Source organism: Crocuta crocuta, unplaced genomic scaffold (genome assembly GCF_008692635.1).
Source record: "Crocuta crocuta isolate KB4526 unplaced genomic scaffold, BGI_CrCroc_1.0 scaffold140, whole genome shotgun sequence".
Lineage (NCBI taxonomy): Eukaryota > Metazoa > Chordata > Mammalia > Carnivora > Hyaenidae > Crocuta > Crocuta crocuta.
The window spans coordinates 1,024,208-1,040,762 of record NW_027527775.1 but is presented as its reverse complement, the minus strand read 5'-3'; the positions used below and the strand labels follow the sequence as shown (position 1 = coordinate 1,040,762).

At 37.9% G+C, this 16,555-nt stretch overlaps 2 protein-coding genes and 1 non-coding gene across 6 annotated transcripts in view; 2 read left to right on the top strand and 1 right to left on the bottom strand.

Annotated features, from left to right (window-relative positions):
- LOC144238502 (uncharacterized) overlaps positions 1-16,555 on the top strand; it is a 119,215-nt gene that overhangs the window by 1,186 nt on the left and 101,474 nt on the right. For 3 of the 4 annotated variants that reach the window (XM_077772321.1, XM_077772310.1, XM_077772313.1), the window contains exons 2-4: positions 3,585-3,742; positions 12,737-12,889; positions 13,193-13,308. In XM_077772321.1, the coding sequence (XP_077628447.1) occupies positions 3,610-3,742; positions 12,737-12,889; positions 13,193-13,308 (402 nt within the window). In that variant the 5' untranslated portion in view covers positions 3,585-3,609. The remainder of the gene's footprint in view (positions 1-3,584; positions 3,743-12,736; positions 12,890-13,192; positions 13,309-16,555) is intronic. The other variant, XM_077772328.1, reaches the window with a different exon arrangement.
- The window catches only part of LOC144239071 (uncharacterized), a 426,062-nt gene continuing 415,393 nt past the window's right edge, over positions 5,887-16,555 (top strand). The window contains exon 1 of the mRNA XM_077773060.1: positions 5,887-5,925. The gene's annotated coding sequence lies outside the window, so the exon portion shown is untranslated. The remainder of the gene's footprint in view (positions 5,926-16,555) is intronic.
- Positions 12,734-12,897, bottom strand: LOC144239472 (U1 spliceosomal RNA). Its single transcript, XR_013337442.1, has one exon. It is a non-coding gene; the product is annotated as a U1 spliceosomal RNA (small nuclear RNA).

Genomic DNA, 16,555 nt, shown 5'->3' with positions numbered 1-16,555 from the left:
GATAAATGACTGGATCGGGCAGGAAAGCAATAGACAAAAGACTTGCCTCTGAAAGATTGTTCTATTGTAAGCTTTTCTTTCTCTTTACTAAGGTACTGTTTTAACAAAATATTCCTAATTTAAATTCTGGAATACTCTCTTTTCTGAATTATGAAACTTCTCCAATCCATCTGTGTCTATAGGGAGCAGCGATCCTTCACTATTTTATGTGATACGGGTTTAAATGTATTGGATTATAAATAGAATGTGAATTTATGAAATAGAAACAAACCGCAGGTGTCTATTTTCAGGTAGGTTCTTCTAGTTTAATGAAAGCATGAGCTTATGTTGTTCAACATACTATTATGAATAAGGGCAAGCTTAAGCCAGCAGCTCTAAATATAATGTAGTCTGCCCTGTTCGATCTTGAGCCATGGGAGATTTGATGGAGGCTCATTGTTACCTCTTTGTATACCCAAAGCAATTTCACAGAACCACTGGGCAACCCGTTTCCCAAACCTCCACTTCAGGAGGTCATAAATGGCTAAGCATTTGTGTAGAATAAAAGCTGTTTTATTTTTCTTCAAGTTGTTAGGTAGGATACATTAGGGAAAGGCAGAATAATTCTCTCATAAAACCCACGCTTTTCTTTTCTTTTCTTTTCTTTTCTTTTCTTCCTTTCCTTTCCTTTCCTTTCCTTTCCTTTCCTTTCCTTTCCCTCCTTTTCCCTCTTTCCCTTCCTCCCTCCCTCCCTCTCTCTCTTCCTTCCTTCCTTCCTTCCTTCTTCTTTCCTCATACTCTCTTGAGTACCATAGTGATTGTACAGATACCTTAAGTAGGACTTGTTGTAACACCGGTGTTGATGTTCCATATTTTTCTTTTGTTACAAAAACCCTAGTTTAATTTTCAACATAATAGAAGTCATTGATTAGAGAGGTTTCCTAAGCATTTAGCTCTCCAAAAAACTTCTGTCATTGTTAGGGAGACAAAAATACAGAAGACTCGTGGAGCAGCATTTCCCTAAGCTAATTAACCAACTGGCAAGTGTGAACGTGTGCTAGATTAGCTAGCAGTCATGGTAACTGACCACACGTGGTACATACAGTGTATTGGTCATTTTTCCAGGGTCTTCAGATGGCTTAACTCATTTAAATCTACAGAACAGCTACTATTCCTCATCAGTTCTCTGATGCATACTTTTTCATCTTTTAATAGTTCTCAAATCGAGATGTGTCTTAAAATTGATGCCTCAATGAGCCAGAGGTGGAGATGGAATTTGTTATAACCTGCACATACGAGAACATGAAAATCACCAGCCTTTAAAACATGAGGAATGGATGTCATGAGCTAAGAAGTAAATCCCAAGGACAATAAAGGAGATGCTTTTTAGCTCGTAGGAGCACATAGTGGGTGGGTGATAGTGGGAGACTGGCAAATTACACATGTTCAGCAGAATCCCTAAACCTGGCATCAGCAGTAGGCTGATTCTATAACTGCACCGTAGGCAAGCCCAGTGCTGATGGGTTTTAGTGGGTTTATGTGTTTTTACTAAGAAATGCTGTACTGTAACACTTTCAGTGGTTCAAGAGACACTACAATGAAAAACTCAGATGTTAACAAATCTGATTCAAGAACTGATTTGGAAGTTTGAATCTGAATAGGAACAAGGTTTAAGGATATCTAAACCAATTTACGTTACATATATTTGATGGTTATATATGCATGAAAGTGTTTATGATTCAAAATACCTCTGTATAATTAATTCTAGAAGAGGTCATTCAATATGCTCACAAAACATGGGGCGCTTCAGTGGCTCAGTTGGTTCAGCGTCAGACTTCGGCTCAGGTCAGATTTCATGGTCCATGTGTTTGAGCCCAACGTCAGCTCAGAGCCTGGAGAATAATACAGATTCTGTGACTCCCTCTCTTTCTCTGCCCCTCTGTTGCTCACAGTCTTTCTCTCTCTGTCTCTCAAAAAAAGTTTAAAAAAGTTCATATGCTCACAAAACAAATTCAGAGCATTAAGAGAGCTTTTTGTCATATTTTAGTTGGCTGTGACTTTTTTCTCAATGTTTCTCCCAGTGGCATTTAAAAAATTTTGTCTTACTATTGAGAGCTTTCTTGATTTGATACCAGCAGTATTATTATCTGTATTTTATATGGATGAGACAATTATGACACAATAAAGCAGCAGAACTAGTATTTCAATTCTGCCCCTGTCTATAGCATGATATCTTTTCTTTGTGAAATCATTGCAAAAAAAAAGGAAAAGTTAAAGCATTTTTAAATAGTTTCTAAGTTTTTTTTTTTTGAGAGAGAGAGAGAGCGAGAACAAGAACAAGAGGGAGAGAAGCAGAGAGAGAGGGAGAGAGAGAGTCCCAAGCAAGTTCCACACTGTCAGTGCAGAGCCCCATGTGGGGATCTAGCTCATGAACCATGAGATCATGACCTGAGCCACTATCAAGAGTCGACCACTTAACCAGCTGAGCCATCCAACTGCTTTATTATACCATTTGCACTCATGTTACTACAAGATATTTTCAGAACTCCAGTCTTCCCTATCTTATATTCCTGCCTCAGACCATGACACTAGATGCTTCTGCCCTCCCAAAGAAGAGAGGCTAAGAAAGAAAGCTTTATCCACCTTTCTGTGGTTCCTGCTTCTTCAAGCTCACTGAAGCAAGTTTAGTCATAGAATCCAAGTCAGGACAGGGATCGGAGGGAGCCCACTTTTGCTGCCAGACCAAACTGCACCCTCATCCAGAGCATGTACTACTAAAGCAGCATTGTATTTTAATTCCCCTCTGGCTCCTGTGCAAAAACATCACGAATGGTTGCACAGGTTATGTCTATTCTTAATTGCTTCTGCTCCTCTATCTAGTTTTAATCAGTTTGGAATCTACAGGGGAATGTGGATGAAGAATTAATTTCTTCCAATCTCTTGACATGCTTGCCTTTCTAAACCTATGTCAGAAAAAAAAAAAGCTATTTCATTATATATTCACCAAAAAGAGCAAGTAAAATATCTATATTTTATCTTATATATATATTTATCTTATATATATATTTTTCCTTTATGGAAAAATAAAACATCTTGCATTTATATCATTCTCATGAAATATGACTCATAGAAAATATGTTAAAATTAAAACCACACTTTGGGATCTTTATATCATATATATGTCAAACATTAGAAGTCATGGCATTTTCTTTGATCTTCGAAAGAAGACATAAAAACAGATTTTTTCTATGCAACAGTTTCGTCTCAGTGTGATATGAAGATGTAATTTCATTCAAATATGTGGTCCAAAGAAAAGTATAGAAGCTGAATGTTTTGTATCTATTAAGTATTTTGCATTAAGCTAATCTAAAACCCCACACTTTTCTTTTTTCTGGGATAGGTTTGCTCCAAACATTTAGAAACAGGTGCCTATAACTTGGTCATGTTTACTTTTGAGTATCACCTTTCTATCTTTAGCAAATCATTGGAGATCATGCTGTTTTACTTTGTATTTAAAAAAGTCTTTATTATAGTCATTCGGCTATTGGGTAACAAGGTTTATAGAAATATTTACTATGCTATAAGCAATATTATGACTGTTACAGGTTGAAGTTAAAGGAAAAGGTACATATGCATGGAAACATCAAACTGAGGCATTCATCAGTGCAATCGAAAGCTGGCAAATGGGGCCTGTGTATCCAGGGCCAACGGCCTTGTGGTTTCACAACAAGTGCTGTTTCACGTGTCTTTCCATTATTCTCAGGTGAGAAAAAAATGGTGTTTTCTCATTATGAATTATGTATCAGCCATTTATTAAGTTCCATTTATTAATAGCCGCTTAATAATGCATATTTTCCCTCCATTATTTAAAAACTAAATTCCAGGAGAAAATAATGCCAATGCGGTCTTAGTTTTTTTTTTATTTTGTTTTATTCATGAAAATCATTTAATATACATTGATAAAAATACATTGATAAATGGAGATGATCATTTGGGAAGTACCACTACAGAAAAAAACTGCACGGGGAAGTAAATAGAAAACCTTCTATAAAGCAATCTATACATTTAATGAAACCTATAAAGTATTAAATACAATAGAATTATTAACAGTAAAGTTGAGGCCTTTGTTAAAGGGCCACAGAGACGTATATATCTGATGACAATTTTTTTTAAATGTTTTATTTATTTCTAGAAGAGAGAGAGAGAGAGACAGCGTGAGTAGGGGAGGGTCAGAGAGAGAGGGAGTGACAGACTCTGAAACAGGCTCCAAAGCTCTGAGCTGGCAGTCAGCACAGAGCCCGACGCGGGGCTCGAATCCAAGAACCGTGAGATCATGACCTAAGCGAAAGTTGGACACTTAACCGACTAAGGTATCCAAGAGCCCCTCTGATGACAATTAAAGGGGAAGGTTACTTGATAAATGTTCGTATTTATGGGAAGACAAGTTTCTCAATTGCTATTTCTACAACTGCAACTCTCTTTAATATTACATAAATTTTATAATGAAACTGAAATGGTGCATAAGGAAAACTTGAGACTCTTCCCTCCTAAAAAAGTCCCACTATATTCATCAAACACAAAGGAAGCTTATCATGAAAGGATGTAACTTTTAAATAATGCAAAACCTAGTGATTTGCTTTTTTTACTATAATTTATTGTCAAACTGGCAAAACCCAATGAGTTGTAAACAAAGATGATGTAATCAGGCCTGCTTTTGCTGATCAATCAAATATACAGTGCAGTCTAGAATGTAACCAGGATTGCACATTCCCCCTCTAATTGTCCTTCCTTTCATCCAGGAATGGGATGGAAGACTAGCCTTTTATTTTTTATTTTTATTTATTTATTTTTTTACAGATAGTTTATTGTCAAATTAGTTTCCACATAACACTCAGTGCTCATCCCCACAAGTGCCCTCCTCCATGCCCATTTCCCATCCCCCCCACATCCATCAGTCCTCAGTTTTTGTCAGCATTCAAGAGTCTCTCATGGTTTGCCTCTCTCCCTTTCCCNGGAGGAGGGAGGGCGAATAATAGGGAGCATAAAATACCTAAAAGGGCCAAAAAGGGGAAAAGAAAAGGAATAAAGAAGAAAACTGATGGACAAAGAACGGTTTAAAGCATATACCTGGATTTCCCAGCTACAGTTAAATAGCCATGTGTATGCAGTGATGGTTGAAGAGCATAGAGAAAGAGAGAGAAGACAGTGCAGGGATGGGGCAAAATTGGAAATAGAATGAACAGGCAGAAGGGATAAGAAGCTTTTATAAAAGAGGTAAAGGGTAGAATATGGTTGGATAGGTGAGAGAAGGATGCTGGAATTATCCAGAGAAACTATATAGTCTAATTACTCCTGAGAGAAAGAGATGAAAATGTCAGTTGTTGCAGAATTTACATCTACAGAATGGACTCGTTGTGATTGTTTAAGCAAGCCAGTGACCAGAGTTAATCAGGTCAGTGTTCTGGGGAAAAAAGAGAGAAAAGAGAAAGAAAAAAAGAAAAAAAAAAGGGAGGAGGGCACCTCTCAGGCAGGGATGGGCGTGGCGGGATCCAATGCCTCAGGCGGGAGCTCTGCCTTGGCGGTTGTGGGGAGGAGAGTGACGGCGCTCCAGTCCCTCTTGAACCAAGCGCCGCACCTCGCTTTTTTTGGGCGTGTAAACTCCCTGTACCGGGGGTGCAGCCGAAGTGGGTTGCGCTCTTCAACCCAGGCCAGTCCCAGCCTCCAAATCCCAGTCAGCCCATCCCGCTGAAATTGCCTTAGACACAGCTTCCCAGGCAACCCCCTAGGGGCAATTCCAGGCCTTCCGCTTGGCTCTGGGGGCNCCGGGAGGATAATGGCGGCAGGCGCGCCGCTGCTCTGAAGTCCAGCCACCAGGAGCAGCACAAAGCAGCGGTCTGTGCGCTCAGCCCCCCGGGACCTGTTGGCGCGAGGGGACCTGGTGTGCAGGTATTTGGCAAGTACGGTCTTTCTCTGCCCCGAGCGGAGTTTTTTCTGTTTCGGACTCTCTCCTTTTCCCCTCTCACTCCCCGTAGAGGGTAGAGGGGGATCGCCTCCCACCCTGGAGTCTCCGATCCCGGCCCGATTTTATCTTCCCCGGTTCGCACTCACGTTAGAAGGCTCTCTCAGTGGATTCTGCGTCTTTTTTCTCCCAATCGCTCAGGTTTTGTAAGGTTTCCAATGGCTTCAGATCTTTTCTGTGTGATGTATGGGCGCGAGTGCAAGTACGGAGCTCCTTACTTCTCCGCCATCTTGCCCCCTCCTCTCGGAAGATTAGCCTTTTAAAATCACACATTTATATTGCAGCCTTGTGACTTTTTAAAAATTTTTTAAATTTATTTTTGAGAAAGGGAGGGGCAGAAGAGGATTTGAAGTGGACTTTGAGCTGACAGCAGTGAGCTCCATGCGTGGCACGAACTCACCACCTGTGAGATCATGACCTAAGCCAACGAAGGCTCTTCAACCAACTGAGCCACTCAGGTGCTCTGCAGCCTTGTGACTTTTTAATTTGAGATGGGTGTTGTACATTGATCAAGTGCTTTTCAGATATCTGGCTTGTATTTACTAGATTGCACGTTTGATTTCTGGTAGTCTGAGGGAACTTTAAATATCTCCCTGAATTTCAGCACAGTAACTTTTTTTGTGATTTTCAGTATCTCTGCTCTCTTGATCTTATCCCTCCTCTTTAATACATTTCAATCTGAATTTAATAGGTTGACATGTCTACACTGCTGGAAATGGTTCCATTATCTTTCTAAAGATGTACGTGCACGTTGGATGAAGAATTTGCATTTTTACTAAATTATGGGGACGATGTGTGGGTATGGTGTTATTTTTTAATAAGAAAAAAAATGAGCATTAATTATCTAGTGGCCAAAGGGCTGAAGTTTTCTCCCTCATTATTATTTGGTACTTTGTATTGTCCTTCTGGAAATACCTGAAGATCTGAATAGATCCTACTGAAAGAAAAGTACATATAGGAATATTGATAATCAACACTTTCATGATACCATACATTAACTCCTATTACCTATTCCATCCTGGGCAGCTTATCTTAGGTAAGTGTGTTCTGAGCAAGAGATGCATTGCATTAAAAATCACATTAGCCAGGCTCTCTAATACTCAGTTTGAAAGTATCTAGGATTCAAGTAAACATGAACCAAATGCTTCTGTCAACAGTTCTAATGCTATTTTGAATATTTTATAATTTGTTAGTCTTAGATGTTAAAATCAAGGCTTATTTGTACATGTTTTATGGAAGATAAACTACAGAGGTTTGATTTGCGTAAGTCATATTTTATGTCTCGATTTCTAACTCTCCTCTATTATTTGCTGATAACAGGCATCATGTATTTTGGCTCACGCTTATTGTTATTATTGATGCATTCTTGGGGAGTGTAAAATCAGATGGTGCTGAGGTCAGTTTGTATTTTCTCACATAGCCCTTGTTTCACATTAAGTGTCTTTAATTGTCATTCTATTCAGAATCGGCCCCTGTGAGAATAATTACACAAAGTCAACAGAATTGTTTCAGAAAAATCTTGGATCCGGCATTTTCTTTGGCTTTGGCATGATTACGTTTTCCCTTCCCATTTGTTTTATTATTATAATATTTTTTCCAAGAGGCTTATAGTGGACTTTCCCAAAACTACATTTTATACAGTTTTTGCAAAGAAGTTCAGTGTATATTTGTCATCAGTAACAGAATTTGTTTCTTCGATCCTTAAAAGCTAAATTCAAAATAGACTACACTTTATGCTCTGATGAAGTGATAGGTCTTTTCACTGAGAAGAATTCATGCGTTCTCAGAAACTCAGCCACATCATATAAAATGTGTCCTTGAAAATCCATTAGGTATTCTAAAACAAAGGTTTTCTCCTAGAGAAGAGCCTAATATGTGGGTTATGTGAAGCATTGTGTAGAGACTTTCATCAAAGCAATAAAAAATTAAACTTTTCCCTTAGGATTCTAGAAACAATTGCAATTTGCCTATCAATAGACTATTTGACCAGACTTGACCTGTTTAATTATTGGTAAGAATAACTCATACACTTATGATCCTTACTGAGGTCCTCTTCTTTACCACAGACCCCATTTTTTATTTCTTAGATGTTATTTCCTTACCATTGAATATACATAGATATACTTTTCATTAGAACTGAAATATATTGATTTCTTCTGAAAATGTGCTATGAATTGTCATAATATATAGTTGGTATGTTTCTCCCTCCACTACTAATAGGAAAAATAGTTGGAATAAAAGCAGCATCAATACTTGTCATGGCTTAGAAGCAAAATTTTGAACATGATTTTGCATTTGTGCATGAAGAAGTACTTTGAGGAAAATGATTGCACCAGTCTATATTTGAAACTATTTCTGAGGAAAATTCTACTGTGCAAGGCAGAAGAGAAAGAGCAATCAGTACATATATACTGATATATCAGATTTGACTATAAAAGGTCTAAGTTTTATAGGCAGTGAGGTTATTTTTCTTGCGTTAAGAATGCTATTTCTGAGGGGACCTTGGGAAGAAGACAGAGTAGGAAGACCCTGTCCCATGTTCACAACTAGTCCTCATCCACATCCAAGTCAGGAACCCAGGGAGCAACCTGGAGACTGGCAGAACAAACTCCACAACTAAATATAGGGAAGATTCCACATCTGAAAGTTTAGGAAGGTCACAAAGGCAGAGAGAGGGAGGCTGCCCACAGGACAGAGGAAGCAGCACCTGCAGAGAGGGCAGAGAAATGTTCCTTTGCAACAGGGAGCTCATACAGCGAACACTATTTCCCTTACTATTTGGCTTTAAAAACCAGAGAGGCTGAATTCCATGAGTTTGTAAACATGTGGGACTGGGAATCTCCAGCTTTAGAAGTCAACTGACGCAGGACTGGGCCAGACAGGTGGGCAAGTGATAGTTGAGTCTCTGCCCTTAAAGAGACAACAGCCTGTGCCAACAGGTAACATAAAAACAACAGTCTATACAGCCCTGGGGAAAATGGGAGACAGATCTGTTCATTCTGATTTCAGAGGGAGAACTTCTCTGAAAAAAGAGGAAGCTGCAGGTACCATTTTCCTCCCCCACCCCCAGCATCAAAACAGACCCACTTATGGAGGGTGGGCCTACATAGATACTTGTACCTTAAGCCCAGGGCTTATGGCAAATTTTGTTAAAGGTACACACATGCCACACTCAATCACCAGATGCACAGCTGCCACCATGCACAGTACAGGGATATCATGCCTTGGACAGCTTTGCAACCCCAGCCAACCAGTGAGCAACCCCTAACCACTGGAACACTTTAGGAGATCTGGCACATAATTAGTGGACCAATGCATATTTTGTTTGCACCCCAAACTCCACTCCCAAGTGCCGCAGCAGGGACACTCCCTCACATTTGGCCTGACTGGGTCCCACTAACATCATAGAGAGTAAGCACAGTATAGAATAGGCAGAGTCAGTGCACATGACTGCCCTGAAAGGAAAAGTAACTCAGACAACAGCAGGGTGTAAATGACACACGTGGGATACTCTCCTGAAGGAAAAGGTTCTGGTGAACAGGAAACATAGCACTGCAGTACATTCCAGGAACTCTTCTTCATATAGTCACTACTTTAAAGAACAGAAGACACAGCTGACTCTCTTAACATATCACAGAGAGGCATACAAAATGAGGAGAAAGATAAATTTATCCCAGATGAAAGAATAGAACAGGGCCATAGCCATTGATCTAAGCAAAATAGATATAAGTAACATTCCTGATAGAGAACTTAAATCAATAATCATAAAGATACTCTCTGGACCTAAGCAAAGAGTGAAACCCTTAACATGGAGATAAGGAAAGAATAATACAGTGGAGATAAAGGGCTCAGTAACTAAAATTAGAAACACACTTGATGGAATGAATAGCAGCAGGATTGAAGAAGCAGAGGAATGAATTAGTGACCTAGAAAACAGAGTAATGGAAAGTAATCAAGTTGAACAAAAGAGAAAAGAGTTATGCAAAATGAAAATAGATTTAGGGAACAGTAACTCCATTAAACATAATGCCATTTGTATTATAGGAGTCTCAGAATAAGAAAGAGAAAAGGGGTAGAAAATTTATTTCAAGAAATAATAGCTAAAGACTGTTCTTTCCAGGGAAGGGAAAAGATATCTAGGTTCAGGAGACACAGAGAACTCTCATCAGAATCAACAAAAGGAGGCCAATAACAAGACATTGTAGTTAAATTTACAAACTACAGTGACAAAGAGAAAAATCTAAAACCAGCAAAAAAAAAAAAAAAAGTCCATAACTTACAAAGGAAATCCATAAGGGTAGTGGGACAGTTTTCAACAGAAAGTTTGCAAAAAAGAAGAGAGTGGCATGATATATTCAAAATGCTGAATGGAAAAATCTCAGCCAAGAAAACTCTATCCAGCAAGATTATCATTCAGAATAAAAAGAGAGATGAAGAATTCCCAGACAAACAAAAACTAAGAGTTCATGACCACTAAACCAGCCATGTAAGAAATATTGGAAAGAACTCTTGGAGTGGAAAGGAGGAACAAAAGTGGACAGTATGAAGGTAGGAAACACAAAATCAGTACAAATTATTTTTGTAAAACATTTTTGTAAAAACTCAGTCATGAACTCACAATAAAAGGGATTTTATATATTATATATATAAATCATTTGCAGGAAAGGAGAAAAGACTGCATTGAGCCTTAAATAGCCATCAACTTAAGCTAGACTGCTGTACGCAGAAGAGGTTGTATACAAACCTAGTGGTATCCTACTGGTAACCATATATTGAAAACAGGTAATAAACATACACCTAAGACTAATATTATATTGTATTTTAACTAACTGGATTAACATTAAAACTTAAAAAAGCAAACCAAAAAAAAAAAGAATGTTACTTTTTTATTCTACTTTTTATCATTCTTTATTCACATCCATCATGGGACCTCTACCTGAACTCAAATTATTCAGTGACCCTACTTTTATGCCAGAGTCCTACTCCAGCCAGTCCAGGGGTCCCTGAAGGATGGATGGTGTCAGCAAGAGAGTGATGAGAGGGCCCTGAGATTCTTTCTGATCACCAGGCAGGCCTCTCTGCTCAGTCTGGGTTCTCAACTCTATTTATATGTGAAGGTACAGGGAACAAGAAAAGTGACTTCCTTAGTAGATGAATTACATAGATTTTGCAGAAGTCTCATGTATAATCTTAGCATTAGTGAAACAACTTAGCTATAAGCACTCAGGCTTATCATATGGGGATGGAAGGTATTTTCTTTTGTGAGTACATATTCTCCAACGTTTAAGCAAAAGTAAGATATACAGTGTTTCCAGCATAGCCTTGAGAAAAACCTTTTACCAAGAAACAAACAGAATTGTATGTGTAAAGGTCAATCTTTTATGAGTAAGGGTCATTAGCCTGTTGATAGCTCAAGGGAAGTATCCAGGAAAACAGGATCTCCCAGCAGACACAGTGTCTACTCTCACAACCTCAAAGGAAGAAGATACCTTTAACATTAGCCACAGGGCCTATCGTTCTCACAACGTCATCCATGTCCAGGAATAGTGTGCTACTTTATTTGAGAATATTATTTTATTAACTGTTAAACAAAGGGTGGGATCTGACCTTTTAGAATAATCAGTTGCTCAGCTCTAGTGTTAATTGCCAGGCCACTGACCATCACTGTCGCTCCATATCACAACAAGTCCCTGACCAGGTGCAATCATCATAACAGGGCCAGAATGAGGGGACAAGTCATTCCTGATCTCAATAAACAAAGCACTCCAGGGTATGATGCTCAAGCTGAAACACTAAGAACAAAGGGGCAGCTGTCGGTCGCCACCCAGGCACCCCAAATTGGAAGATTTTTAGTGTTCAAATTGAGATGCATTTTCAGAATCTGTCAATCAGAAGCAGCTGGATAAAATGATCAACAAGATTCCAACGCAAGAAATCAGTGGATAGGTGGACAGACTAGACTTTGAAGAGGTTCAGAAGACTTGTTTAGGCATCTAGACATTAGGACATTTGCTTTAAAGAAACTGGTACTATCGATAGAAAATATGGGACCAAAAATAAGTTTTGTGGATTCTTGTTAGTAGAAACTGAAGTACCAAATGTGGAGAAGAATGTGTACAGGTATAAAATGGAATTGATCATTTTGGTGGAAGTTTTAATCTAGGCAAAGTTTGTCTCACAGTTTGGAGTGGTGCAGACACTACAGATGATTTAAAAGTTCAGAGCCAAATAGTCCATTAATGTAAAAATGGATTACTGAGGCTTATTTATAATGAGGAAGAGGCATATCAGTACTTATCTTTGGGAAACACAGAAGCTGCAGGAGAAAAAAAAAAATCTCTTGTGATCATTTAAAGTGAGTAGAACATATGAGAAGCAGAACATTGACTCATAAATGGTTTGGCCAGACTTCAATTGTATCTATTTGGAATATACTTAATCTTCTTAGGTTGGAATTTTTTCTTTTTTTGTTGCTATTTTAGGAACTATATTCCTAAATTAAGAAGCATATATAGATTCTGTACAGTTGTTAAAATAACTATAGTGGAGTAGTTGTGGCATAAGCTTTCAGTAAGTGAATCTGACCTTTGCAACAGCCAAAAGTTGTGATCTTGTTCTGTTTTTAGGTAAGAGCAATCCTTAAACTGTTGCTGCTGTAAGTCCAGTGTGTGTGGCAAATGGATTCATAAATAGAAGGCATTTTATAGTTTCCTAAACATGTTTTATACTTTTTTTCAGGGGAAAGTATGAACACAGTCCCGCACTATAACAAATTATACACTTGGGTTTCCTACATTTGGGGATCTCACAGGGGTCGGCACATCAGGAATGTAATGGATAAGCCTGACCCTGGAAAGACCACCTGTGTGATCATGGCATCTCCCCTTCCAGGTAAGTATACATATTTTATATTTTTAATCTATGTTCATACCTATTTTTTGATGTCAGATTATTTTCCCTTGTTTCTAAATGAGAAAATAATGTCAGTGCCACCAATTTCTTCCATTTACTCAATTATACTCATTAAGCACCACTACATGTAAAGTACTTTGCCGTATAATGGAAATAATGCACAAATTAATTATTGCCTTTGGAAAGTCAGAATCTAGGCAGAGAATGGCTTACTATCCTTGAGTTTCTATAACAAAAATGCCATAGACGAAATAGCTTACAATAAACATTTGTTTTTCACAGGTCTACAGGCTGGGAAGTTCAAGATCAAGGTGTTGGTAGATTTGTTGTCTGATAAAGGCATGCTTTCTGGTTCATGGATGGCCATCCTCTGGCTGTGTTCTCACATGGTGGAAAAGGTGAGGGATCTTTCTGGGGTCTCTTTAAAAGTCACTAATCTCATTCATGTGGGCTCCACCCTCATGGTCTAATAAGCTCCCAAAGACCCTATCTCCAAATACCCTCACATTGAGGATTAGGTTGCAAAATATACATTTTGAGGGAACACATACATTCAGGCTATAGTAAGGAAGGAGATAGGAAATTTATGCATTGGATAGTAATTTCTGCAGTAATAGAGTTAACTTCCAACCATCTTAGAAATATAGCGGAAGAAACTATGGTATACACAAGCATATGGTTTGGGTGATATTAAATGTATTTAACAACATGCATGCATGAAGATGTGACCATGTTCTGAGTCCCTGAATATCAGCTCTGCAAATCAATGAGGTGAGATGCTCTACATGGATACAGAAGAAAACAAATTTAAAATGAGGAAATTGTGGGAAATAAAGAGATAATTTCCTGTTATTTAATCTTTCTATACCCACTTCCTCATGTGTAAAATAGAAATAATAAGGCAACTCTCTTATCAGACTGTTGGTAGGATTAATTTATAAATGCAGTTTACAAATTATACACAAAATGTTTAGAACATAGTACTCGCAATGTTAGCTCGTGTTATTATTATTGCCATTGTTATTATACATCTTATTTCCATTTTGGAGGCTTATGCATCTTAAACATTATATATCAAGGTAAGTATAAATATAGGAATGACTCACCCTTACATTAGTCTTGATGTTGAGAGCTTTGACATTGGTAACAACTTTCACGTTCATTTCCAAAACATAAAAACTCTATTATTAATCAAAATAATTCCTTTCGTAAATCGAGTTTTCTCTAAGCATCATCAAATTTCAGTTATCATATTGCTTGCTAATATCTGCCTCTACTGATATGTGATATATGGGAAGACAGAGAGACAAGGGACAACTGTCTCAGAGGACACCATCACTCCAGCATATGCTACCTCTACTCACGCCCCTGCAGGGGCTGTGATTGAGATCAAGAGCAGCCTCCCCAGTTCAGAAGAATCCAGTTAATAATAGCACCAGACCACATTCAGAATGAAAAATGCCACTGGATCCCTTTTGCAATTACTAATCACTATTGTGTTCTAATAATAGCTCATGATGTTTTTAGTTCCCCTCCCAACCAAGGAAAGAAGTTCTGTGTGTTTGGTTTTTATTGTTTTCATTCTATCAAAGAAATGAGTATTTTATTGACAGATCTAAGATCTAGGATATGTTTCCCTTCTTTCCTCAAGAAAGCATCAGGTATTTGGGGACATAGTTTTCTCACATGCAAAATAGCAACAATTGCATTTTCCTTTTGCATTTTAGGACATCTAAATACTTAGATTTGTGTTTTCAACAATCTGTGGAACTTCGTTGAAGTTGGGGTGCTAAATTAAGTGGTTCTACCTAAGTTTCTGGGTTTTGTCCAATAGAGGAAAGTCAGTTGGCATTTGTCATGTTTGCAGACTCCCAAGTCTGTGTGTAGAGACAGCTCTGGTTGATGGCAATAATGAATACAGTGTGATGTGAAACATGCCAGGAATATCTTTGAGGCAAACCATTGAGTCCTCTGACATCGTATTTTTCAAACATCTAAAACACGCTTTCACAAAAACAATGGCTTTTTGACATTGATATGATTGAATATGAGTATTACATCATATTTTTCTTTCATATGCTTTATGGACATGAAGCAGAAGCCATTATTTCAAAAAGAAATGTTATTGTCTGGAGCACAGGACTATATTGAAAATCAATGTTTTCATTGGCTGTATCTTTGACATTTTGCATTTATACCAGAAACCCGGCTTCATTTTGACTATCTTTAAAAGATTTCATAGGATCTAATTATGTGATAATCTAGCACTCTGAACCCAGAGTGAATAATGTGCCTTGTATTATTTCTGAAGAGCAACCTATGTATTTGAGATATTTAAACTTGGATAGAGGAGACTATTTTAACTGAAAAGTGATGGAGTTGTAGGTATGTATAACAGGTACAGAATTCTCTAATGGATTTACTAATTGCAGATTTTAAAAATTTAAATAAAGCAATTAAGCATTTTAGCTTGAATAATGTTTTAAATGAGTTATAATGCATATGAGGTAGAAAAACAGATGAAACAATGAGAGAAGGAAGACAGAACGGTGGTTGAAGGAACAGAGGAGATGGGTGACATATTACATGTCCACCTTTGCACCTAACATTTGCTAAGACGTTGATGCTGCTAGAAGGTATACTTGATTAGACATGTGAAGGGTCCCCTTAATTCTAGCTCACTGCTTGCATCCTTATTGCTTCTAACGAGCTTTTGCTTCACTCCACTCTGGTCATTTCCTATTAGCCAAGTTTTCAATTATCAGGCTTCTCTGGGTCTCTGTGACCTTGGATAATTGAAAACACTGCATTGTGTTTGGACTTAAGTGGATATAAGAACAATATAGGCAGCAGTTCCTGACTCACCCCTGTGGCTTCCTCAATAATAGGTTAGGAGAACTAATTATCAGAAAACTGAAAATTCTTGTTGACCTGTGAATGTAAGAAAGCTGAGACTACAGGAATGGATTCGACTAAGCTCATCTCTTATAACAGATATTTAAATATGGAAGTGATAAGGAAAATGAGTAGGAACTTTGGTCAAATTTCTAATTCACTAGATATTTAACTTACAGTATTATAAAATATACAAGTAATGTAGCACCAAACAAGTGTAAACTTTAATCTGTCATTCCTATTATCATTACTATCTTAAATTATTTACACATCGCCTTGGAAAAATCACATTATGAATTATACAAATAAACCTGACCAAATTATAGTACACTTCTCAAACTTTAATGTGCTCAAAATTTCTGAAGAGATGTTTATTGAAGATTGAGATTTCCAAGCTCCACTTCTAGTTTCTCATTGGGAGATCTAGGACAGCGTCTAGAATTTTCCCTTTTAATAAACAAACAGATTATTTTTAATGTGGGTGGTCCATTATCAATGCTGAGAATTATTGCTTTAGGACATTCCAAAGTACTGTTCATTTCTCCTTCATAGAACTTAGCAGAATAAGCCCAAAGATACAGTAATCACTTATCAAGGGCTGGATCTGTGCCAGGCATCTCTCTAAGTGCTCTGCATGTATTAATTCCTTTGACCCTCACTGCCTGAGTGCGGACTGTGTTATCAGCTTACCTATGGGGTACTGATACAAACTCCAATTCTGTCACATACTAGCTGTGAGTCTTTAAGGGA